Source organism: Aspergillus brasiliensis, assembly GCF_001889945.1.
Source record: "Aspergillus brasiliensis CBS 101740 unplaced genomic scaffold ASPBRscaffold_9, whole genome shotgun sequence".
NCBI classification, from domain to species: Eukaryota; Fungi; Ascomycota; class Eurotiomycetes; order Eurotiales; family Aspergillaceae; genus Aspergillus; species Aspergillus brasiliensis.
In genome coordinates this window covers 1,263,501-1,286,061 of record NW_027137450.1, presented here as the reverse complement: position 1 = coordinate 1,286,061, position 22,561 = coordinate 1,263,501, and the positions used below count along the sequence as shown (strand labels likewise).

The window sequence follows — 22,561 nt, the reverse complement described above, 5'->3', positions numbered from 1 at the left end:
TTTCCTGACTTCCTCCGTATTTTCTTTTCACTCTGATAACAGGAGCTATAGAAGGTACGGGTGCAGACACTATGCCTGAATACATGATGATATGGGAGGATTACACCGGTTGTATGATTGCTCACGTGACCGCCATCAATGGCGAAGTTCGACAAAAGAGCCACACGTCGGACTTGTACTTCGGAATTCGGGAGCTTGTTGAGTTCTGTAGTCAAGGTCAAACCCTGCAAAGGGGGCCCTTGATAAACTGGCACTCCGGGGGAAGTGGGACTTTCTATGAAGCCGCCCAGCTTTTTGAGCGATGGAAATGAGGTCAGTGTGGAGATTGAGGGATTGGAACTCTGAAGAACACTACTCTATATAGCGTTCGAAATTGAAGGAGTGGTATCTTGTAGTACCCCTGGATATAATCCCCTTTCTGATAAAGACAAGTACATACGACCACAGGGTGTGGAAAATAGGGCTTCCCGTCCGCTCAGCCGTACTCAAGCCACACGCCGGGAGGTTAGTAGTTGGGTGGGTGACCACCAGCGAATCCCTTCTGTTGTATGTATTTTTACATTTTTTGTAGTGGAGAGAACATATAATATATACTATAGAACAAAATATCTGCATCGTGGCTATGTGAAGTATGCGCCAGGCATATTTAGTGAAGCCAGTATAAGTAGAAACTGAAGCTGGGGGAGTGATATCACGTGTTCATATCATGGCAAGGGCTCACTTGGTCCTTCCAAATCATATGCGAGTCGGCTCGAAATACGGCCCTGATCGCTGGACTGACGTTTCGCTGAGTTGGTCAATTTTCATCACGCCCTCCAGGAGTTGTAGGGCCATGGCGAAACCAGCGCCTCGCCCAATGTCCTGCAGACGGCGGATGACCCACTTCCGGGATTTGCGTTTAGTGACGGGGGACTTTCCGACCATGTAGAGGGTCCAGATCAGAGAATAACCGCCTGGCACGCTGGCGGTGGAGGTCGGATTATAAGAGACATGTCGTCCAGCTACCAGCGACACGTAGCCCAGCATTTGTGGCACGGTGGCCAGCATGTCCTCCCCGAGATTTGACATGATCTGCACTGTCTCTTGGAATTTCGCTTCCAGGGTCATCCGCATAGCGGGAGGGAGGTCCGTGGCCAGAACTTTCATTAAAATAGAGTACAAGATCTCGGAGACAATCATACGAATGCACCGCGCATTGTTCCAGACTCGTATTGCCCAGGTGGATTGATAGACGTCGAATCGGCCATCGTGAATGATTTCGGGGTCTGCTGTTGGGTCATGGACGGTGGTGTATGGGTCTGCTCGGAGGAGGACTTCAAAGACGCGCCGAAACTCTTCCTGGAGTCTGATTGCCTCTTCCAGTTTTTCTGGCCACGAAATTTTCGATTGATTCTGCGTGACGCTGTAGAGGAGGTTGACACACTTGGTGGCGGATACTCCGAGGAGCCAGAACGGACTATAGGTATAGGTGTGCTTGGCTGCATCTTCCTGCAGCGCAAGCAAGTCCTCCGGGAACGGTCGATTACCGTGCAGACAAGTGATCACCGTATCTGCGCGGACTTGGTTGAACATGAGTGTTGCAGCTGTGCTGGTGAATTGGCTCTTGCCGCGGAGGACCACCAGCGTAGCAGCTCCTCGGACATGTCGCACCCACGACTGGAAATTGGTGACATGCTCGAACACCCCTAACGAGATCACCGACATCAGAGTGCTGTCTTTGACCGAATCCACTGGTGATGCCAATGCCGTGTTGACATTGGCGATCGCCTCGGAGTATTTGATGCGTGCGTGCCGAGCCAGCTCGGGCTGTTGGTTGGTATTGGCCAGCGCCACGAGGCCTACCGCCGCCATGCTGGTCACCAGTGTGTAATGCTCCGCCTCTGCATTGTACACGGCCGGGATATAGTTGAAGAATCCGCGCGACGGAGTCTGATTGTTGATGACAAAGTTGTGAAGGAAATAGTTGACGCCGATCTCGTCCAGGCTGGGCCCTAAGCCGGGGGTGGGTGGTGAGGGGGTGCGGCTGGAGGTCGTCGAGCCATTGCGTTTCGCACGTTTCTCTTTCGATCGTTTGATGGTCTTGTCCGTCTGGTCGCGGAACACCAGTTCCCATTCATCGCGATATCCTGGGCATTTTTCTCGCATGCGGATGCACTGTCCACAGTGGGGTATCTGCTGGTCGCACTGTTACCGAGATCGGCCCCCCTATTAGCATTTGACCGCGAAAGAGAGACAACAAAAAGCAACAGGAACACCCACGCGTCGCTTGACAGCCCGACAGTTTCCACAATTCCGGGAGGCTCTGGGGCGAGGCACTTTTTCCGATGCCATTTCTCTCACTAATTGCGCCGTGTGGACCCGTCGACGAGGAGATAATAGGGGAAACACAGCAGGATCGTGATGAGGTTAAAGAACCTCCCCGGGCGAGGCTGACTAACCGCGGGCAAGGAGGCTTAAACTCGGTTAAGCAGCATTCGTTGAGGAGCTTGGCCCTGGAACAAGCTCAGCTGCCATCCAGAACTCCATCCAGACTGGAAGACAGCCTTGTCTTGCCCCGCGCTGCGTAGGAACGCGTTGCCACGTGCATTTGTTTCCGCTTTTGCAGCCTTGAGCACCGACTGGCGTCTCACGATGGAGAGCCGGGAGACTCAGCCTCCGATACCCAAACAGCCCCCACCTACTAGATTTTGATGACGGCATCTTAATGTGGGTTTGGGAAGGGAAAAAGGCAGAAGATCATCAGTGGGTTCACCGCATTTCAAGCCGTGGCACCTTAGCGGCTCAAAGACGAGGAGAAGCGGGAAGACCCACGGCCAGTGAGGGCTTGACTCTTCAGCTGGGGCGCAGCATGGCTCCGGACGGGACTTTCTGCTTGGGTCAACTCAGATTTCAGCTGGAAATCCACTCGGCTTTATCTTCCTTCCCGTTTGCACTATTCCTTAATTGGTAGTGTAGATGCTCGGCCAACCAGGGATACACTTCGTCAATCCTGAAGTAAAACAAACAATCTCTTCAACAAGGCTGTGTTCTTTTAGCAATAGGACGCTCCACAGCATCAGGAATATAAAGGGAGATAGAAATCATGTCCTTCAGATTTCAGACAGACATCACTTCTCTATCCACTCTTCCTCCTCTCGTCACTTCATCCCCAGCAGTGCCACACGTTTTTACCATCTACTACAACTATAGCAACAATGGGCGCTGTAACCTACCGTGATGGCATTGCTATCTTGCAACTTGTTATCTTTCCCTTTATCTTCGCCGCGGCGATCTTCATATGGAACCGGGCTGGCTGGAGGGTTGGGAGCAAGATCTGGCGGTACCCTGCTACGCTCTCTCTCATTCGAATCGCCGGCAGTATCGCATCGCTATTGTCCATCGACCATGATTCCAAGAATGTCGAGATCGCCATCGCCGTATGCGAGTTGATTGGTCTTGCCCCTCTTTTGTTGACCTACGTCGGAGTTCTAAGACAAATGTGAGTCCCCTCAAATAAGCAACAGCAGATATACATATGACGCTAACCCCTCTACCAGTGATGTCAATCAAGTAGTGCCAGTCAGATGGCTCAACCTTGTGTCTCTAGTCGGTATCATCGGTCTCATCATTGGTATTGCTGGAGTCAGTACCGCCGATGACAACGGAGGCAGCTACCAGCCGACAACCACCGTCAAAGCTTCCATGGGAATTTTTATCGCCCTCTTTGTGATCTATCATCTGATCGCCGCGTTCATGTTCCTCCAGCTGCGTGACCTGAAGGCCTTCCAGAAGAAGTTGTTCCTTGCCATTATCCTCTCCACTCCTTTCATCTTGGTCCGCGTGGTCTACGCAGCGATCGGCGATTTCACCACCATCGAGCGGTTCTCGATCATCAGCATCAACGGAAGCCCCACCATCTACCTGGTCATGGATGTGCTGGAAGAGATTGCTGCCATGGCTATCACGATGTTTTTCGGCATGTCGGCTGTGCTGGACCCTGACTTTGTGCGCCTTACCCCGGACCAGATGAAGTCTGAGCCGAAGCCTGAGGTTGTTTGATTTCGTGAAACGAAATTGATGGGAGGTTTTCTCTATGTTCTCAAAATTAATACGCCTATTTGCCTATTTTTACATGCTCATTATTTATGTTGCTGCGTGAAAGCGATACCCGTGCTGGAAGAGGATACTTTGATATTACTATGATTACCTGGAATAACTATAGATATGATAACTGCGCTGCTATATTATAATGTCGCAACGATATTTCTTTTCAGATACTCCTCGCTATAGAATGAATAGAGTTAGGATCAACAATTACCTACGAACCAATGAGGTGCACCCTAACCGCTTACGGGGGCCGTGCTCACCGTTAACCGAACAGGCCAATCAGTGTTGGAAACCGTGCATGAACGACGTGTCATCGTTGGACTGAAACTCCTAAGGCTGAGATGAGTCTGACCACTCGCCCTGCCATCTGTGCGCATGGCTTACTATTTGCGGCAGGCCAGTAGTATTACCTAAGAGGCAGAATCAAGCATAGTTAACTAGTTAACTAAGTTCTCACACGGTCCCCGTAAACATAACCGGCGACATCATCCTCTCTAGATTAAGAAGCGGACAATCATTCATGAATTTGGCCCCCACAACAGGAATCAAGGGGTAACCCAAGGTATAGCCTTCGCTTCTCCATCGACTCGACTCGTTCAAATTTCGACCTGTTCAACTGCATATCTGGGCGTTGGGTGTATGTTATTGTTGACAAATCACGGTCATAATACGACTAGAAGAAAGGAAACGGGTCTTTAATTTACCAGAGCTCAAGCCCTTAGCAGCTTCATTTATCCACCGAGAGCAAGAAATCGTGGCTGGCTTCGCGAAGCTTGCCGAAGGAGGCTTCAAAGGCCTTCCTCGTTGCTTGTAGCCTGCATTCTATCTTCCGATAACTCAGCCACAGTCGTTAGTCGTCGCAAGTGGAGTAGTCACTGTGGAGTATCTCCGTTCGCATGGATTACCCGTTCCGGAGGTCTACGGTTAACTACCGCGCTAGTGCGGACAATCCTGCGGGAACGCAGTATCATTTCATGGAGCTTGTCAAGGGGCGGAATCTAAGCGATATGTAGTTCGATCTATCTAAGTCTGTAAGGGACAGAGAACAGAATCCTACAATGAAATAGAGGAGCTTGAGTCACAACTCTTTTTGCACTCCGGATTACAGGAAGTGGGAGGCTCTTTTATTTCTCCGACCCTCCAGGGACCAATAAGGCTGTTGTTTTGGACTCATCGCTAACTAATCGAAGGCGACTTTGTATTGGCCCCGACACGCCACTTGAAATATGATACGCCTGAAGAGTTAATCTATCGGTGGGTCGTGCTCCATGTGAGTTTGCGGCTACAAGTATTCAGGATTGAATCAGGATTAAACCATCGCTAACATTTTACAGTTCCTGAGTGCCTCTCGGCCTGTATGATGAGTATGAGGAAACAAAGGCACGGGAGACAGCATTGAAGAAGGATGCTCTGGGTGCGGCTGAAACAGAAGAGAAAAGAGCAACGATAGGAAAGAATTGGATCTTCTTCAATAATTTCAGTGAGGGTGACTACATGTGAAGAGCCGCAATGTATTCTACAGCTGATCTCCACCTTCTTGTTACCAATCTTATCCTTCATATTGAGGCGTCTTTGTCTGCAACCACAACTAATGTATCTAACAACACTTTCTATTCTGTGCTCCCAGTCCCCGACTCGAAAAACTTCAAAATGGCATCAAAACCCTCCGGCTCCTTAATCCAATGCCCATCCCCTTCCGCACCAACATACTCTATCCACTCAACCTCTAGCCCAGCGCGCTTCATTATCCCAGCAACCTGCCTCCCCAACTCCACAGAAACCATCGGATCATCCGTCCCGTGGCCCAAAAGCACCGGCGTGTCCAAAATCCGTACATCCTCAGCCACTGGAACTCCCACCACCCCCGAACAAAACTCAACCAACCGCCTCCCCGCAGCCAAATCCCCCTCCTCAAACCTCTCTGCAAACGGCATCCATCCGCAGAATCCCAAAACGCCCCCAAGCCTCCCCTTGACCCTGTTACGCGCGCAAAACCAACTCCATAATGCAGTTGCCATGCCTTGACTGATACCCCCTAGGTATACATGCGTGGTTTTGCCATCAAGGAGGCTAATCTCCTTTTCCAGGATATCAAGTATATAAGAGACCGATTCCTGCAATCCAGGAACTTGAGATGCTTGATGTTCCGTGATATCGTCTAGAGAGTACGCATCGAACCAGGCACATAGTTCCTCCTGGAAGCGCTCGTTCCAGTGGTCCTTGGCGGTGGGAAATACCCAGCGCCAGGTTGGGAGATGAGAGGGGAGATTTTGGCCCGTCGATGTCGAAGAGGAGAAGAGTTCCTCGGCGAATTCGGGACCGTTGCTGCCACGGCCGTGGAGGAGGATCGCTGTGTGGGTGTGGGGGCCTTGGGGGAGGTGAATATGTGGTTCTGGGAAGTGTGAACTCATAGTATAGTTCTAAAAATGGTAGCGGGGTGTGGATTTGTTATGATTGATGAATGTGGATGTTGCTTAGAATGATGCGAGATGGAAATGAAAGAAGGGCGCCGCGGGGTCGGGCGGGAATATCCGTAATTCAATTTCCAACTAAGAATTCACCCCGTAACCTGGACTGAAATCACCGACAACAACCTGATGATGTTGTCTTGCCATATGCACTATATTCATGCCATTACCTAGCGAACTGCCAGAACCATCTCCTCACGGGACCAAGGGGTGTATGTGGTAATGACCTGAGTAATCTGAGTGTTTGGTCGCTTGAGATGTATTGAATTACTTGGAACCAATACAACCACATGATTCATATTCAATTTAGGTCTAATTTGTACTCGATCCATATTCAATTCCATGGATATTCCCTGAACTGATCAACACAGCTATATAAACCCTTGAGAGCCCGACTGTTCTACACATTTTCCAATTCTATCATTTCAAGATAACGACGCCTACTACTATATGATGCCTCCCTCGAACCCACAGCTTCAGGGCTTATATCATTGGCCCAGTCATTTTTCCATCAAGGTGCTTATATGTCCATCGCTTATTTATATAAACTTTACAAAAAAACCCACCCATTACTCTTGTGGTTATATCTTGTCTTCCTACTATCAAACCTCGCCTCTCGTTCCAGCTCTGGACAAATATATACTGCGGAGACAGTTCATTGTTAGTTGGAAGCCCTCCCCCTACTAACAATACTGGCGTTAGATTCAGCTGACAGTCCGATCTAACACAGACACGACGAGTCTATACAAATTGTCTGACATGGAGGCTCCATACCACCGGGCACTCTTGATAAGAGACGCAAACAGAAGATTTGCTATATTACACATCTGGAATGACAAGGATGGTAGAGTCCACTACATGGAGAAGCCTATATACACAGTACCTCCGCGATCAAAACAGCTCAAGGAGGTAGCCTATTGCGGGACCATCCCTTCGGCTGATCAGACAAGGTCATATCACTGATCCAGTCCCATGTACTCTGGGGGGTTTCGCCGATGCAAGCCCCAGAAAAAGGGGAATACTGCGGACATTGTGCTTGCGCATTCTGCTACAGCAAAAGACCCAGAAATCTAACCCATCTGCCAAAGAGATGGCCTATGACCAGCCTAGATGAACTTGTTGAAAGCCCGGCGAATAGGTAATATTTATATTCTGATTTTGACTCAACCCCGAAGGAATCTGAATCTCTGAAGGAAAGGAAATACTGCGGACTTTATTCCTGCAATTCCTATCCTAATAGAAGATCCAGAGTTCTATCCTTTTGGCTAAGGCCTTTCAGTGGGTCAGACCACAATAATCATGATGGAATCCAGGTGTCAAGGCTAAGTCCATCTTCTGGGCCAAGCCAGGAGGAGCCTGTACCCCCAGGAGTTACGCCGACAACTGTGTCAAAGAAAGGGGAAAACTGTCGTAAATAATGACGGTACAACCTGGAACTGTCAGGTGGGGGTTATGAAAATCTTGGAGGGATTGGAAGAGCTGGGGATGTTGCAGGTTGCTCCAGGATTTAAAGCATGTTTGGAATCGAAGCTACAGCACTAGCAATGATAATTGCATTGATAAGCCTGCATCGTGCCGCTAAGATAGGGGATCCTGTTACATTGTTTTTTTTTTTTTTTCTACTTTATCATCATCATCATCATTACTATTATAATTTATATATGTTTGGGTGGAACCTCGCAGGTGGAGTGTTTGCCTAAGGGTTCACCCGCAATTGAACCTAAACTCACCCCTTGCTGCTTCTAGTAGTTCAATGAGTGAATCTGAGAATACCGTGGCCGCACATAAGCCAGCAGGTTAGTAAATATACACACAAAAAAAGAAAATAAAAACATACAACAGAAGGGATTCGCTGGTGGTCACCCACCCAACTACTAACCTCCCGGCGTGTGGCTTAAGTACGGCTGAGCGGACGGGAAGCCCTGTTCTCCACACCCTATGGTCGTATGTACTATTTTTCTACCTTTAGAGGTATATCATGACTTAATGACAGTATTCAATTGTAATGCGGGGGTGAAGACAGACTTTTTTGTCCTCTGACCCTGTCATGATCACTCTTCTCAATTACAATTTATATGATAGCTGGCTGACCAATTGTAGTGATACTGCATTGCTCAATTATATGGAAGTCATCAGACGACTTGAAATTGTAATAGTGTCTTGCAATGGAGTAGATGTGGATGTAGAAAAGGAGTAGCTTCGAGCATTTAGACTCGGGGACCATGATGCCTTTATATATTGGGGTAGGTTGGTTAGGTCATTTTCCGATGCAGTAGCTCTACTGGCTAACCCACCGGGTGGCTGAAGATATAACGAACTATACTAATTGTTGCAAAAATGCAAAACTAGTCCTTCTGACTAGTATGGCGCCCGCTGCCAGAAACGGCAGCGCTCGTTGTCAGTTGGATCCTTCATCTCTGCGACACCAGATGTGTCGATATTCAGCACGGAACCGCTCACACTCCAAGGTTGGAAAGGGGGTCCAACGGTAGAAGAAGGAATACCATCTTTAATAAAACCGATAATATAATCCTGCATCATGTATGCAATGGTTGCATTTCCAACCGCTGAGCTAGACCCATCATACCAAACATAAGAAGAATCCATGCTATGGAGCGCTGGGAAGACACTGAACATATAAGGATAAGTCTGATTCGGTAGGGCTCTGCTGAGGGCGTTGGTGCTGCATGTGAAATATGCCTCGGAAAACAGCAAGTCTGCTCTCCACACGGGGCTTTTGTAGTCGTAAGATCCGTTGTAAACCGGGGGATAGAGGTCATTGGTGATATAGTCGGTAAGGTTAGGGCCGAAGTTTGTAAAGGCCTCGCCGACAAGCGTAGTCAGAATGCTGCTGTTCCTTGTGGCGGGAGTTGTAATGAACAATCCTTCGTCCGCATTATGACCCACGATTAATGAAATGTTTTGGTTGAACCTGCCCCTGGCAAGAAGGTGCACTGGAACATCTGGTGCAAAGCCACCATCAGTCACAGGGCCGTATGAAAAGGAGCCATATGTCGAAAGGTTTGTGATCTGATACGAATTCGCAGCAATGAGGCTCTCGCTAGGCAGTTGGCGAGCTTCTTCAACGGAGCTGACATTTAGAATCCGCAAGAATTGATCCGCGATCTCATTTTGCTGATTCTCTGTGGTGAATGACAGCCCGGGGCTCTGAACGATCGCTCTTTGGAAGTTTGCTGGCACGTCGCCCCCGTACGCAACTATCTGATGGATGATAGATCCGCCTCCAGCAGACTGTCCAATAACGGTCACCTGGTTTGCATCACCACCAAACAGATGGATATTGTTTTTCACCCATTCAAGAGCAAGGCGTTGATCATGCAAGCCAGCATTGGCAACTCCATGTTCTGTGGTAGCATCACTGGCAAGCCATCCAAATGCCCCAACCTGCGCCATAATCAGTCAATCGGAATTTATGTCGCAGGCAGCCCAACTTACACGATAATTGAAGGAAACCCAGATAAACCCATCGTCAACTTCCATGCCACGTTCCATAAGCCCAGAAGGATCGATGGTGTTTTTGTGTCCCATCACATATCCGCCACCGTAGATGCTGACGAGCACCGGAGCCAATCTTTTCGCTGTACGGTTTTGACTCCTTCTGTCATATATCTTCTTGGGGACAATGACGTCCAGAAACAAACAGTCCTCAGTGATTCGGCCGTCGTGAACTCCCGCCCCATCGATAACGGAGAACTTTGAGTCGCTGGTATTGAGTGTATAACCATACAAGGTCTCTACGATAAAGGCAGAAGCAGTAGTAGCCCACTGGGGCATGTCGGCCTGTGGACACACTCTCCCTACATCTCCGGTCTGAATTTTGGTTCGGTTTGTCGTGGGTGGTACGGGTGGCTGAAAGCGAAGTTGGCCCAAAGGTGGAGCAGCATATCGAATGTTGCTGAAGTTGTACCAATCGTGCTCATTCTGGAAATCGGTTAATATGATGTGCTTTGAACGATCACAATATAAGTAGCCAGGAATTTGCCTTACGGAGAATGAGCTTGCCTGGTGTAACTCATATCCTAGGTCAACGATTGGCAGGGAAGCCGCTTCGGCAACGCGGACAACCGCTCCAAGTATAACCGTCAACCAAAGAGACACCATCGTAGGTAATCGTAAACTGATAGTTACTGACGGTAGTCATAGTCTTCAAAAATGTAGATGTCTTTCCAGCTTATATACTCGTCGCTAGGCATGCGGTAGTCCTTTTTGCCTGCGTGGTGGAGACTACGGCGAGCAGGGTGGGTAGAGATCCCCGGAAAAAACAATGGGTACGTTTATTGATGCGAAAGCGAAGTACTGAAAGCGGTTTAGGTATATCAGACATTGCCCCTTTCCTCTTCTTGGCATTATGAGAAATTAGACAAACTCTATGTGCCGGACTGGGTGCACAGGGGTCTATGGCCGAGGAAAGAAGTTAGAGTGCTTACTACAGTTAACAGACATGGGACATTCCGAAAGTGGGCCGCCCGTTCAATGTTAACTTAGGAAGAAGGAGAATTATACTTTGGCTCCACCAATTAAAAGCTTATCGCTGCTACGAATACGGACTTCCTCATATGGAATAGCCAGGATTATCTGATGCCAAGAAATATACGCCCACAGTCCGAATAGCGCGTTCGCCACCTGATAATTGGCCCTTTTCTTCTTCTTAGTAATAAGAGAAGGAACCCTGTTCTCTCATCTCAAACCCCCTTCAGAAAGGCTGCAGCCAAACTCTTGTCCGTTCAAATCCCTCAGCGCCTTTTGCACATATAGGGTTAGACCAGGGTTGCTCGGCTGTCTGTAGCCTAATACATAACGCAATGAATCCTGTATTTAACGCGTATGTCACCGCACGTTCCCGCAAATCCCACCGTAAGTCGCGTTTGGGATGTGGTAATTGCAAACAGCGAAGGGTCAAGGCAAGTTCTGGAATTGTGGCGCTGAGGTCATACGACGTCGTCTGACGAGTGGATTAGTGCGACGAAGTCAGACCAATGTGCGGACAGTGCACACGACACAATATGAACTGCGATTATGCAGTAGGTGAATTGGTCTATAGGGGCTCGCCATCGTCAAACCAACCGGAAAGCAATCGGGGACAGTCGGCGCAGGACGACGGGCATACATACATCTCCTCGTTCCTGTTTGACTTCCAAATACCGAAAAGGAAACATAGTCGACGATTTAAGATGCATCCTCCTTACGGAATGTTGGGACAGGGATTCTCATCAGCCTTGGCTAACTACCCGTTTGAATTCTCTGCGCTGGATATGGAGCTATTTCATAATTACCTGTCATCTACGTCCCTGACCCTGGCCGATGACGAAGCAGGTCGGCAGCTCTTGCAGACACGGCTTCCGGAGCTGGGATTCTCTTTCAATTACGTGCTGCGTCTTCTTTTGGCCTTCAGTGGGTTCCACATCGCACACTTACGAGAACGCTGTCCTCAGCAGAACTCTAGTGCCACTGAACCCTACGTGGAACGAGCTGAGCGGCATGTTGCTATCGCCCTTCGTCAAATCATACCGTCTGTCACTGAATTGAATCCTGATACCTACCATGCACTCTATGCGGCGTCGTCATTCATGTGCTTCTGCACGCTAGCTCGCGGCCCACAGCCAGGTGACTACCTGGCGTTCAGCAGCACTGGACAAGCGGAGTGTTTAACACTCCTGCACGGTGTCCGTTCGATCCTCCAGATGCCAGAGCGGATGTCAACACAGGCGGAAACCGGTCCAAAATCTCGCCCTAGTGCGGAATCTACAACAGCGCATTCTGAAGTGCAAGTACCACCGTTCTCTGAGGACCATGTCGCTACTGCTGCCGAATACTTGATTCCGCTCTCTCAGGTTCGCCAGTTAGTGCTTAATGAGCTTCAGCAATCTGATCCGAGGCATGCGTCGTATTGTAAAGTCTATGAGGATCTGGTCTCGGTTTTTCAATCATTAAGAAGCCAAAAGCACTATTTGCCAAGGGGAGCCCGCGTCCCGTACATCTTTGGCTGGCTTTTTCGGCTTCCTGGGCTGTTCGTTGCCGATCTACATAAGCAGCAGCCACTCTCACTGGTCTTGTTTGCATTTTTCGTCGTCCTACTGAAAGACATCTCTGGTTATTGGTTTATGAAAGGATGGCCGGAGCATATCATGGCTGGAATCTACCACCATCTTGATGAAAAGCATAGGCCTTGGATCCAGTGGCCAAAGGAAGAGATCATGTAAACCACGTCGTCTAGGCTTGGTGGGGGGTTATATCTGTCTACTTTATCTGCAATGGTCGGCAACCATATTCTATTTGCTGCCTCCTCCCAGCTCCAAGGGTAGGGTAAGGAAGCTGTGCTTGCTTGTTGGTGTTCCTAGATTATGCCTACAATGTGCGGCTTGCAAGTGACGATCTCAAATACCCGCCTAGCCAAACACCCCCGAGGTGCCCTGTAAATCGCCGCCAGCTTCATTACCCAAGGCATATATTTTGACCAGCTGGCCTCGTTGGAGGAACTCCTAGGGGGGCAATTAGGCCTCAAAGGTATGTGACTTGAGCACGCCGAGAAGATAAGAGTTTTCTTTCAAATCTGAATGATCAATGAAAAAGACGGATCCCCACAATTGACGGCTCCATTGAGTGATGAAGCCACACAGCTCTCATTAATTAAAATCTGGAGTGTGGGCAAGGCTTATGGAGTGCGATGAAGGGGTAGTTTACTGCAAAGAAGAGTCAAGCCAAGGGATCACAAGTAGATACGAGCGATTATATCCCACTACGCGCAGATCTAACTATCAGTAATTGCAGTGGAATGTTGCAATCTGCAAAATTTCGAATGCCATCACCAGGTTATCCACACCAACCATCTAACATCAGGTCGACTGCATGCTCTTTCGGCCAGACCCCGATAGTCATCGGCAAGTACTCCCACCAGTCGTCAAACTCGCTCCCCGCAAAGACCGTGTTTAAAGCTTTCAGGTATTCCCAGTATTCAGGATACCAACCACACATTTCCCAATCTATAATCCCGGTAATCGTTACCTGCTCCGATGGTGGGTCGTCTGTACCGGCCAAAATATCGGATGTCTGTGGACACAGTTCATCAACTTCACTGGGCTCAGGTGAGCATGGGGTGAGAGTCACCATGATGTTTTGAGGATGAAGGTCCGCATGTGTCATCTCCACTCTGTGTTCAGTTGTCAGATATGCTCGAATCATCGCAATATGGCCCGTTTCAGTACGTCGAGGGTTGAAAGATAGGAAGTGGTTGAACTCCGTTTCATTGCTGATGGGCGTGTCCGCCACACGGGTCTTCCTTCTGATATCTTTGCACCGGCGAGGAGTCCCTCCACCATACACCGCACCAGGTCCGTCGGATGGTGTAAAAGGGAGCGATCTTAGATCACTAAATATGACATTGAGTTGCTCTCGGATTGACGCTTTCTGGTGGGGGCTTGACCTCTCCCATATTGAGTCCAGGGGTTCGCCCGGCACGCGGGACATGAAGATGAAGGTCCGCATGGTGCCTGGTTGTTGCAGCACACCATGGGTATCTGGTATCGGGATACGTAAATTCTGGTGTTTTATTTCTTCCACCATTGCTAGGTGATCCACATCGATGTGATCGCCGAGTTTCACAGCCAGGTTCGCGGTGAGGCCTAGGACCGCGGTGGATCCCCAATGCCATAGTATGTCACTTCGTAAGATTAGATCATTGAGACCTCTGCTCGTGCTCAAGATATCGGAAGAGTCGCTAGCGTAAGGTAAAGCTGACTGGGCTGCCCGAGTCACAGCCATACTCAGTGGACGTATGACGGTAGCATCCGAGGGAACTAGGAATCCCTCTCTTACGTCCGGTGGTGGACCAGCCGGGATGTCATTGCTCTTCGTTAAGGTAGCCTGCACAGCCGAGTCAATGAAAACTTGACGTAGAGGGGGATAGGTCTTAAGTTTGAACTGTAGCAATTCCGTCAGATCCACGGCGGGGTGTGCGCTGATTTAATCACCGAAGACCTTTAGAATAAGCTGATTGACTTTAGCTGCAGCTTCTACTGCAGCACCGGAAAGATTTCCTGAAGGAGTACCTCGCACACACGTCGGGCCAACCATGATGATGGATGTTTCGATGAGTGATTCATCGAAGCGTGATGGAGTTACCGTGGGGTGAGAGACTATATACACTTGCACTGGGTGGCGGAGGAGGACATCAGACTGTACTTTCTATAATGGGAGTAACTACATCTGGTATTCACTGTAAGCTCAGGCTAGTTCCGATATTGGATGACTACTAACCCTTAAGTGAATGACTTTATCTTACCAGTGTGAAGAGTCCCTTAGACTACTTGACAATGGATCTCGACCCTGGCTTACAGATTTACTACATAGACATTAGTGAATTAGCTGTCAGCTGTCATCGAACGAATTTTCCAAACATCCCTCAATTTTCTATTACTAGACTGCATTATAGTTCCAACACCCAAGACCACAGCCAGAGCCACTAGAACCAAATCCAAGGCTTATCTTGACAAGGGGGCTGCGGTCGGATACCCACCAAGGGCAAAAGCCACCGTCTCCAGATGTGCTTTACAGGCCATCAGGCCCGGAGTGCCCGAGTGGCGGATAAGGGTTAGATCAGAGTCTCCTCGACGGCAGACAGGGTACCGTTGAGAATGGCACCAGCGTGGTGGCGAGCAACCAGACCGTAAGCGAACTGGTACCTGCAGGGGTGGTTAGCACCACAGAACATAAATCCGATCAGTTCATGCCAAAAAAAAAACTTACTGGTCGAGCCAGGGGAGGAGCTCGTTCAAGCCGGGGGTGTTGCGCCAGTCGCGCATGAGGTCGCAGACAATGGCGAAGATACCCATCAGAGTGACACCGGCCTTCTCCATGCGGCGGTTGGCATCGATGGCGAGCTTGGCATCAAAGGTACCGCTGGCCTCGGTGTTGGCATACACCTCGTAGCCCTCATCGATCAGGGAGAGAGCCAAGAAAGCGGTGCCTGGGATCATTAGCCTCCAGATGGGCTCATAATCGGAATGGATAGAGGATGACTTACAAACTTCAGTGACAATTCCACCGATGATCAGCTGCTTCTTGCCAGTAGCCTTGACGGCAGCACGGAACTCAGCATTGTCCCAGGCGTTGACCTCACCCTGACGGCGGACGAAAGTGGCGTTGGGGTGCATGTCGGTGATCTCCTTGAGGAGAAGACCGTTGGGGCCAGTATCGGAGGAGGAGGTCAAAATGGTGGGAAGGTCGAAGGCCTTGCCGATGGCGGCGTGGGCAATGATGTTGTTGCGGAAGTCGTTGGTGCTGTAGTCGCGCACCAGCTGGGTGAGACCGACCTGGTGGTCAATCACAAGAAGGGCCTGGTGGGAATTGTTAGAGACTCATTATCTCATTGCACGAGTGTGTTCTTGTCGAAGACCTACCGCATTGTCCTTGTCGATACGGTTCCACGCCTGAACCGAGGAGACTCCAAGAGCCAAGGCTGCGAGAATGTTGCTGAAACGCATTTTGAAGCTGAGAAGGTGCTGCTGGACTGGCTTTGGTCTTTGCTTGCTGTGATTCTCGGAGTGATGAGTCTACGATGATTCTCTATTGACCCGGGCGATGAGCACCTCTTTATACCGACCCATCCACCATCTGGAAGCCTCTGGTCTCTCCAAAATGGAAGGGTATGCTCAGCATTGGGTCATGATTGTCAAGCATCTACTCATCTCGAAGCGATTGGGATCTCGTATTGCAGATGGCTCGGGACTAGATGACTATGATGAGTTGGGTTTAGGGCTCCTGCTCTCGGGGCTCACTACTATTAGTCTATCACAGGGTACTACCGCCGGGTTACCAACTTACTACTAATGCATTATGGACTGCTTATGGGATTCTGACTGGCCGGGCTTGGCAGTGCTAATCGGGCGCCCCGAGGAAGTCGCTCCCCACTCAGCAGCTGCAGTTGTACATCCTTCCAATCACCTCCCGCCAATTAGATCGATAGTGGATTCGCGAAGGAGCTGCCACCCAACAAGAAAGTGCACTAACTCGCTCTAAATAACCCTCATTAGGAATATGGATCCTATTTCACTCCCTTGTTCCTTCTCCAACCATTTTGCTCCGCCCGGATGTCATCCCGCTCGCCCCATTCGTTCAATTACTGGTTAGCAGAACCACCCAACCCGAAAGCAGCATCCGTGTGTCTCACATTCTGCATCAGTTGTTCCGTATTACGAAGTGACGGGTGAATGTGGGGACAATCGGCTATCAATCTACGGAGTAAAGGCGATTCTAGTCCCACTACACGGAGTGGCTGCGCCAGTCACTCCGAATTGACGAAGAAACGTTCTCGTGCTTGAAATGCTGGGCCTTGAATAGAATGAGGGACTGAGACTCTGTCGGCAGCTTTGCTGTCCCTGCATGACAGGGGTCTCGCTTCACCGTATCCCGAATCTAGGCTGAGGGGGGCAATCGCCTCCCAGCACTGGTGCGTCTGTCTGCAGAAACGGCTCACAAATTCGCTATGACTTGCAATTACGAGAGGATGACCCATATTGCTCTGCTTGCACCAGCCGCAACCAGGAAAGCTTACCTTTCCATGGGTTAGGGAGCACAGTCGAAGAGGCCGGAGTCTGCCCGATGACACCGTCTGCGCAGTCTGTGTATCAATCAATATACTATACTAGGCTATACTATATTTCCCGAAAAGTCGAAGCCGGAATAGGATATAGGTAAAGTAATTCCACCCACTCTAGAGTCTCGTGTTCTTAGTCTTAGGGATCGGAGGATTCCCAGTGGGGCCCAAATCTCTATGTACCTTCCTTTCCTGGCTGATTGCTAAGATGAGATCTCATGCAGCGTTCACTGCAGGACTTCCAGTTGCATCCAGGGAAATTAGTGTAGACTGAGAACGGCTCACATACCGGCATAACTGGTACTCTTCTTGTACCTGTAGACTCAACTTACCCAATCCGTGGACTAATACCAGATATGTTGGTACAGGCGACGACCCTGGCAGTGATTGACCGAATTCGGAGCCACGCCCAGGGCTGAGCCGGCCTGGTATACGGGTCCTGCAAATGATCAGTGAGTAGGCTCATAGTAAACAGGCTCAGAGCGTTGGGAGTGGCATACGGGTGGGGCGGGGGTAAGCCATTAGGAAGCCCTTTCACCAAAGCCAGAGAGGTGAAGGAGTGCACCCAGTATGCGAATAACGCCCCTCTACCACACCGCGGGTTGCGGTAGTAGAGTACCAGCTCAGTGAGGCCTCGAGAACATGCCAGAGAAGGGCTACAGAAGCCATTAGCTATAGACCGACCTGCACTTGAATATTGGCGAACCTGGAAGTCGGTCGATATAACCGGGACTTGTTGCACAATTGATACCCTAAAAATAAACCATAGAGACCTAAGATCAGACAGTCACACTGGCCATGAAAGACCTATCCTTTTATTGTGAACCCACAACCTTGAAGGGTCCTTTGCCAGATAAACGGACGGAGCCTCTCATAAGCAGCGTACCACTTTCCGTTCCCTTGACTTATTGGAGGTTTGTGTGCGAGGAAGAGTAGCAAGATTCATCCTCTGAAAGTCTCATGCTGCATATTTATATATGATTGGATATACAAAGGCAAGTCGATGTTCAACAAGCCAGTGATGCAACCTTCATGATACATAATAGCGACTAAAAGACGTCGAGAACACCCTCCCTCATGACCTAGACTGAACTCAACTAGAGCATCCTCCCCCTCGGGCCATAGAATGACATAACTTCTAAGACCCATGGAGGCGATGATTGCAACCCGTTCCTGTGCTCCTCGATGTTAAATCCTTAGAGGATACCCGCCCGGAAGAGAAAGAAACTAACCAGGCAATCTGTACCAGTCATTCGAAGATTGTATTTGGTGATCTATCGAAAGTGCCATGTTCTACTACCTTCAACTTGTCCGTCTGACATCCCGAGTAAACAAGCTCACAGAGAGTATTACCTGGCCCGGCTTTCCCTCTAGCTCTTTTGCATTTGCTGAATGTGTGGGACCTCTATTGTAGCAGATGGATCATCCTCTATCCAGAACAACCGGCTCATTCGTAAACACAATACTGATACTGATAGAAGTTGTGAATGCCAATCTCCCTCATGCCTTCCATCCGACTATGTCTCGCAAAGTCTGGGTCATGGCTCCGAGTGTCTGAGGGTTCTTTGTCGTGTTCCCTTTCTGATAACCCTCTCTGTACGGAATGCGATCCTCTCCTATTACTCATCAGTGACTATCGCCCTGCAGAGTCGCTCTCCAGAAACTCACCGAGTAACGCCTTGACCCACGATTTCGGGGCAGCGTTGTTCTCACCGTCCCATATGGTCAGAAGGTACAACGCAGTAGTTCCATATTCAGTCGCATGTCGAAGCGCAGAGTTATTGAATTGCGGATTGACCCTTTCTGCCAGATCGTAGCGGTTCTTCGTAGCCTTAGCGGCTATCTCTGGCGTCACAAACAGGCTATTCGAGTGGATATCATCCAATCCCAGATCCTTCGCTACAGGAGCCCAAACGGTAGCATCGAAGTGGACATCATCCCCGAAATAGATATCGTTGCGTGTGAGTGAGCCGTCAACTTCAATCGTATCGTGTCTGGCGAGATCAAACAGGTGGAAAGTCTCATTGGGACGATTTGTAGTGGATATGTTGAACTCGAAGACCATGTCAACGACGGTGACGAATGAACCCGGCGCCCAGCCGTATGCGTCTTGTGTAGCTTGGTTGATTAAGTCGTAGTCAATGTTCTTGCCGTCGCGGGGAAGATAGCCGTGATTTGCGAGAGCATTCAGCCCAGGGCATGGTGAGCGACCTGTCATATCTTGTTAGCATACTGTTACCAATATCACTTCACTGGCTTGAAGTCCTACTGTCGAAAGGACCTGGGGCTTGGAATTTATGATCTCCCAGCTCGGGGAATGCAAGACAGGATGTCGCAAAGGCGACCAGCGGAAGGGTATAGGTCTTCATTGTAAAAGTTTATTAGGTAGGGCAATGCCAAGAGGATGTCAGAAAGTGTACAGTCTTTGACTACTGAGCTTTGAGCTTGAATATGGGCAGCAGGTATTTAAGTAGACTTCATTGCTGGCGCAGTACGAGCGACTGATTTGAAATCGAGGCAGTGCGATACGGCAGACATTCTGATCTGCATGTTCAGCCTCGTATTTAGCACCATCTTGTTAGTTGGGATTAGGTATGCTCAATTATGGCGGTCACGAATACGCTTGATCATCCTCTGCTCTGCTCTTCGGATACGCTGCAGGAATCTTGCACGCCTTAATAATACGCCGCATCCGCAAGCTTATTAATACGCCCCGGTATACGCTCCTTTAAATGAGCCAAACAATCCTGCAGGAGGTTAATAGTTGCTGGCTGACTACAGCGAATCCATTCTGTAGTACGTTTTCTGAGTTTTTCATTCTTGGTGCCAATTGAATTGACCATTGCTGCCTGAATTTGACAGGATATTTTCCGCCCTACTCTTTCACCCCGCGGGTGCATTGGACATGTACGCCAAGCACAGCCCCCAAACCTCCAGGTCAAATCATAGCCAGCATTTTCGGTTTAGGTCTTAGATGAAAAACAGGACTGACATGGGAGACGATAGAACATGAGAAGTGAACATGGATCGTGGGATTATCCAGAGAAAACTGCAGTTCTATCGAAAGGGACATGAAAACACGCGGAAGGAACAGTGTGGTGCGGTGGGTGCTGGTCAAGTTGACCTGTCACCTTATAACATGCTTAACCAATGATCTGGCGCACCGATGTACTTAACGATGCATCCATAGATGACATCCAATCAGACTTCGGAGTAGTAGGTCTAGCGCAAGCGGGTCCTCCTATTTTACTATGATCGAAAACCCTTTATGACACTTACTTCAAGAAACATAAGATACATGCAGTCCGTTGAAGAAAATTTCTTTCTATAGTTCTCCGACAGCGTTGAAGTTAAGGAAGCCTAGTGAGACCGTACGTGTACTTGATAACGATTAAAGGCAAATATTTCTTATCTCTACTCTTTCCTCTACGTTGAAGAACAGGTACTCTTGTTATAGGAGGGAACTCCCTCAACCAGGCACAGCAGCTCCCTGCTTAAACACTGATTCCGGGCGACATGGGCTCGGTGTAGGGCGGAGGAGGATCCGCAGTTTTCATGAACAGCTCATATCTGATCTGGCGGAGATCTTGCTGTGCGGTCTCGAATGCTATCCGTGCTTCTTCCACTTGAGACTGCATATCGTCTTCACGGGACTTTGCCTGCCTGACTTGAGCTGCTAGAACCTGTTCTGCATGCTTCACCTCGAGGACCGACTGCTGCATAATGTCCAAAAAGCTCATGTGAAACAGGAAGGTATCAAAGACTAGCTCACCAACCCAGTCGTGCTGAACGTTGTCCAAGGCCGGCAGTGCCTGCACTCTGGGATCCAGCCGTCTGGCTTGCGCGACTAGCATCTGCGTCTGGCTCACCTTCTGCTGTGCCCGGGACAGACAGTCCTGCTGCCGCCAATCGGCCAGGGTGCTTCCAAACCCCCATAGATCCCTCTCAGAGTACCGTAGTGTCTCTGCTAAATTCAGCAGCACCTCCCGAATCGTCAGCTGCGCTCGAGCCAGACACTGCGTCGCCTGCCGAAGATCACTCCATCGTTCCCGCCGCTGTCCATACTCCCGCCGCGCCTGCTTCGTTGTCTCCTCCTGCGCATCCTCCTCAGGGAACTCCTCCGTCCGCCCCTCAAATATCCGCTTGTAGATGGCATCCAGCTCAGCGTGCAGTCGCTCCCGGGTGGTGCATGCCTGGCGAAGTTCCTCCTCTCGGGCGACCGCATCCGCGACCTGGGCCACCAGCATCTCCCGCTGCGCCTGCGCACGGTTCTCCTCGGCTAGAGCATCGTAGTATTCGCGCATCTCCTGGTCAGCCTTGGCCTCAAACTCCTGCCGTTTGCCTCTCGCCCGATAGAACATGCGGCGTACTGTGCTGTCACGGTACTTTTCGTGCAGCTCGCGGTTCGCTTTCGTAACCTTGCCTAGCTTCGCCAAATGTCGGTTGGTGTTGGTCAGCTCGCTCCGGAGCTCGGCCAGGTAGCTTTCTTGCGAGCGGAGGGACTCTGGACTGCTCTCCACGGTGGCGAGCTCCGTCTGGATCTGATCATGGCGCTCCTTGTTGGTTGCGATATTACTGTAGATCGACATGTTTGGGATGTTGGGGGATGAAGACGGGGTAATTGCTGTATTGCAAATCGGTTGCTCCAGGGGGTAGCTTTTTCCTCACCATGCGCAGAGGAGATATTATCAATGTAATCAATGACTGCTGCTTCGGAAAAGAGATCGTTCGAAAGTGAATGTGGGGAGCTATTCATAGAAAAGGTTCGCCACGCGGGATATGACGGCATCATGTGGTCATCCCGTGACTACTTCTCGGCTCTAGTATGGAAATAGAACCCTACGTTTCTTCTTCTAATGCTGTAAAGTAAGGATAATAATAATAGACATATGGGCTTGAGTACTCCATTGTGGGGTAAAAAGAATAGTCACAATATCCATCTACTTTTCAATATTATTTACGAACTATACAGAGCTAGGCACAACCCATCTATTCTATCAAGCGTAGACGTTGAGTATAAATTGTACCAGCTATTAACTCGACTCTGTGTTTGAAATAGGTGAGTCTCTGATGGAAGCACTCGGTTTACTCAGGCTTCTCAAGACCATGACAGCTTGATATTCAGACGGGCTAATCTATGGCTTGGACGGGTTGGTGATAATGCTTCCGTCCTTATCGTTGAGGTATTTCGACTTGTTTCTCTTGGCGCCAGACTATTCAGCTCATTCGGTTCCGCCTACATGCCGTGGACGCCAATAGGGTGCACTTGAATATCCTGCATATGCCTACAGCGGTGACGTGGCCTCCCTCCCCATGCTGACAGCGCTGCACGATTATTCTTTGCCCGACCACAGTAATCGTCAGTGCATGCTTTTGGTGGGAGATCTTCCAAGAC

General features: G+C 49.6%; 9 protein-coding genes across 9 annotated transcripts; 2 read left to right on the top strand and 7 right to left on the bottom strand.

The window, feature by feature from the left end:
- Positions 1 to 735: 735 nt before the first annotated feature.
- ASPBRDRAFT_129918 (uncharacterized protein) lies at positions 736 to 2,145 on the bottom strand (the record flags this gene model as incomplete). The annotated part of the gene is made up of 1 exon (XM_067618177.1): positions 736 to 2,145. The coding sequence occupies one exon, from the start codon at positions 2,143 to 2,145 to the stop codon at positions 736 to 738; it is 1,410 nt and encodes a 469-aa protein (XP_067477482.1).
- A 990-nt stretch (positions 2,146 to 3,135) lies between these two features.
- On the top strand, positions 3,136 to 4,234 carry ASPBRDRAFT_181936 (uncharacterized protein). Its single transcript, XM_067619963.1, has 2 exons — positions 3,136 to 3,478; positions 3,537 to 4,234. Exons 1-2 carry the CDS (start codon positions 3,195 to 3,197, stop codon positions 4,036 to 4,038), a joined length of 786 nt encoding a protein of 261 aa, XP_067477481.1. The 5' UTR covers positions 3,136 to 3,194; the 3' UTR covers positions 4,039 to 4,234.
- A 1,261-nt stretch (positions 4,235 to 5,495) lies between these two features.
- On the bottom strand, positions 5,496 to 6,564 carry ASPBRDRAFT_45522 (uncharacterized protein). The gene has a single exon (XM_067625430.1). It carries the CDS (start codon positions 6,495 to 6,497, stop codon positions 5,697 to 5,699), a length of 801 nt encoding a protein of 266 aa, XP_067477480.1. The 5' UTR covers positions 6,498 to 6,564; the 3' UTR covers positions 5,496 to 5,696.
- Positions 6,565 to 8,912: 2,348 nt separating this feature from the next.
- Positions 8,913 to 10,676, bottom strand: ASPBRDRAFT_56931 (uncharacterized protein; the record flags this gene model as incomplete). Its single annotated transcript, XM_067627655.1, has 3 exons — positions 8,913 to 9,959; positions 10,011 to 10,496; positions 10,563 to 10,676. 3 exons carry the CDS (start codon positions 10,674 to 10,676, stop codon positions 8,913 to 8,915), a joined length of 1,647 nt encoding a protein of 548 aa, XP_067477479.1.
- Positions 10,677 to 11,392: 716 nt separating this feature from the next.
- Positions 11,393 to 12,997, top strand: ASPBRDRAFT_156870 (uncharacterized protein). Its single transcript, XM_067619413.1, has 2 exons — positions 11,393 to 11,491; positions 11,534 to 12,997. The coding sequence occupies exon 2, from the start codon at positions 11,552 to 11,554 to the stop codon at positions 12,773 to 12,775; it is 1,224 nt and encodes a 407-aa protein (XP_067477478.1). The 5' UTR covers positions 11,393 to 11,491; positions 11,534 to 11,551; the 3' UTR covers positions 12,776 to 12,997.
- Positions 12,998 to 13,385: 388 nt separating this feature from the next.
- ASPBRDRAFT_197916 (uncharacterized protein) lies at positions 13,386 to 14,645 on the bottom strand (the record flags this gene model as incomplete). Its single annotated transcript, XM_067621150.1, has 2 exons — positions 13,386 to 14,492; positions 14,550 to 14,645. 2 exons carry the CDS (start codon positions 14,643 to 14,645, stop codon positions 13,386 to 13,388), a joined length of 1,203 nt encoding a protein of 400 aa, XP_067477477.1.
- A 325-nt stretch (positions 14,646 to 14,970) lies between these two features.
- On the bottom strand, positions 14,971 to 16,147 carry ASPBRDRAFT_181924 (putative isochorismatase family hydrolase). The gene is made up of 4 exons (XM_067619962.1): positions 15,971 to 16,147; positions 15,595 to 15,907; positions 15,318 to 15,537; positions 14,971 to 15,253 (listed from the first exon to the last, which is right to left on the bottom strand). Exons 1-4 carry the CDS (start codon positions 16,052 to 16,054, stop codon positions 15,163 to 15,165), a joined length of 708 nt encoding a protein of 235 aa, XP_067477476.1. The 5' UTR covers positions 16,055 to 16,147; the 3' UTR covers positions 14,971 to 15,162.
- Positions 16,148 to 18,434: 2,287 nt separating this feature from the next.
- ASPBRDRAFT_652640 (peroxidase family protein) lies at positions 18,435 to 19,789 on the bottom strand. Its single transcript, XM_067628519.1, has 3 exons — positions 19,436 to 19,789; positions 18,835 to 19,377; positions 18,435 to 18,782 (listed from the first exon to the last, which is right to left on the bottom strand). The coding sequence occupies exons 1-3, from the start codon at positions 19,533 to 19,535 to the stop codon at positions 18,667 to 18,669; spliced, it is 759 nt and encodes a 252-aa protein (XP_067477475.1). The 5' UTR covers positions 19,536 to 19,789; the 3' UTR covers positions 18,435 to 18,666.
- A 683-nt stretch (positions 19,790 to 20,472) lies between these two features.
- Positions 20,473 to 21,887, bottom strand: ASPBRDRAFT_45520 (uncharacterized protein). Its single transcript, XM_067625429.1, has one exon. The coding sequence runs from the start codon at positions 21,753 to 21,755 to the stop codon at positions 20,661 to 20,663; it is 1,095 nt and encodes a 364-aa protein (XP_067477474.1). The 5' UTR covers positions 21,756 to 21,887; the 3' UTR covers positions 20,473 to 20,660.
- Between the last annotated feature and the right edge of the window lie 674 nt (positions 21,888 to 22,561).

Excerpts from the sequence above, each read along its gene's own strand:
- ASPBRDRAFT_181936 (XM_067619963.1), top strand. The coding sequence starts at position 3,195 with ATGGGCGCTGTAACCTACCGTGATGGCATTGCTATCTTGCAACTTGTT. Across the intron at positions 3,479-3,536 it reads GTCGGAGTTCTAAGACAAAT|TGATGTCAATCAAGTAGTGC; the intron begins GTGAGTCCCCTC and ends CCCCTCTACCAG.
- ASPBRDRAFT_45522 (XM_067625430.1), bottom strand. The coding sequence starts at position 6,497 with ATGAGTTCACACTTCCCAGAACCACATATTCACCTCCCCCAAGGCCCC.
- ASPBRDRAFT_156870 (XM_067619413.1), top strand. The coding sequence starts at position 11,552 with ATGTGCGGACAGTGCACACGACACAATATGAACTGCGATTATGCAGTA.
- ASPBRDRAFT_181924 (XM_067619962.1), bottom strand. The coding sequence starts at position 16,054 with ATGCGTTTCAGCAACATTCTCGCAGCCTTGGCTCTTGGAGTCTCCTCG. Across the intron at positions 15,908-15,970 it reads GTATCGACAAGGACAATGCG|GCCCTTCTTGTGATTGACCA; the intron begins GTAGGTCTTCGA and ends AATTCCCACCAG. Across the intron at positions 15,538-15,594 it reads TGGAATTGTCACTGAAGTTT|GCACCGCTTTCTTGGCTCTC; the intron begins GTAAGTCATCCT and ends TAATGATCCCAG.
- ASPBRDRAFT_652640 (XM_067628519.1), bottom strand. The coding sequence starts at position 19,535 with ATGAAGACCTATACCCTTCCGCTGGTCGCCTTTGCGACATCCTGTCTT. Across the intron at positions 19,378-19,435 it reads AGCCCCAGGTCCTTTCGACA|GTCGCTCACCATGCCCTGGG; the intron begins GTAGGACTTCAA and ends AAGATATGACAG. Across the intron at positions 18,783-18,834 it reads GTGGGTCAAGGCGTTACTCG|GAGAGGATCGCATTCCGTAC; the intron begins GTGAGTTTCTGG and ends GATGAGTAATAG.
- ASPBRDRAFT_45520 (XM_067625429.1), bottom strand. The coding sequence starts at position 21,755 with ATGTCGATCTACAGTAATATCGCAACCAACAAGGAGCGCCATGATCAG.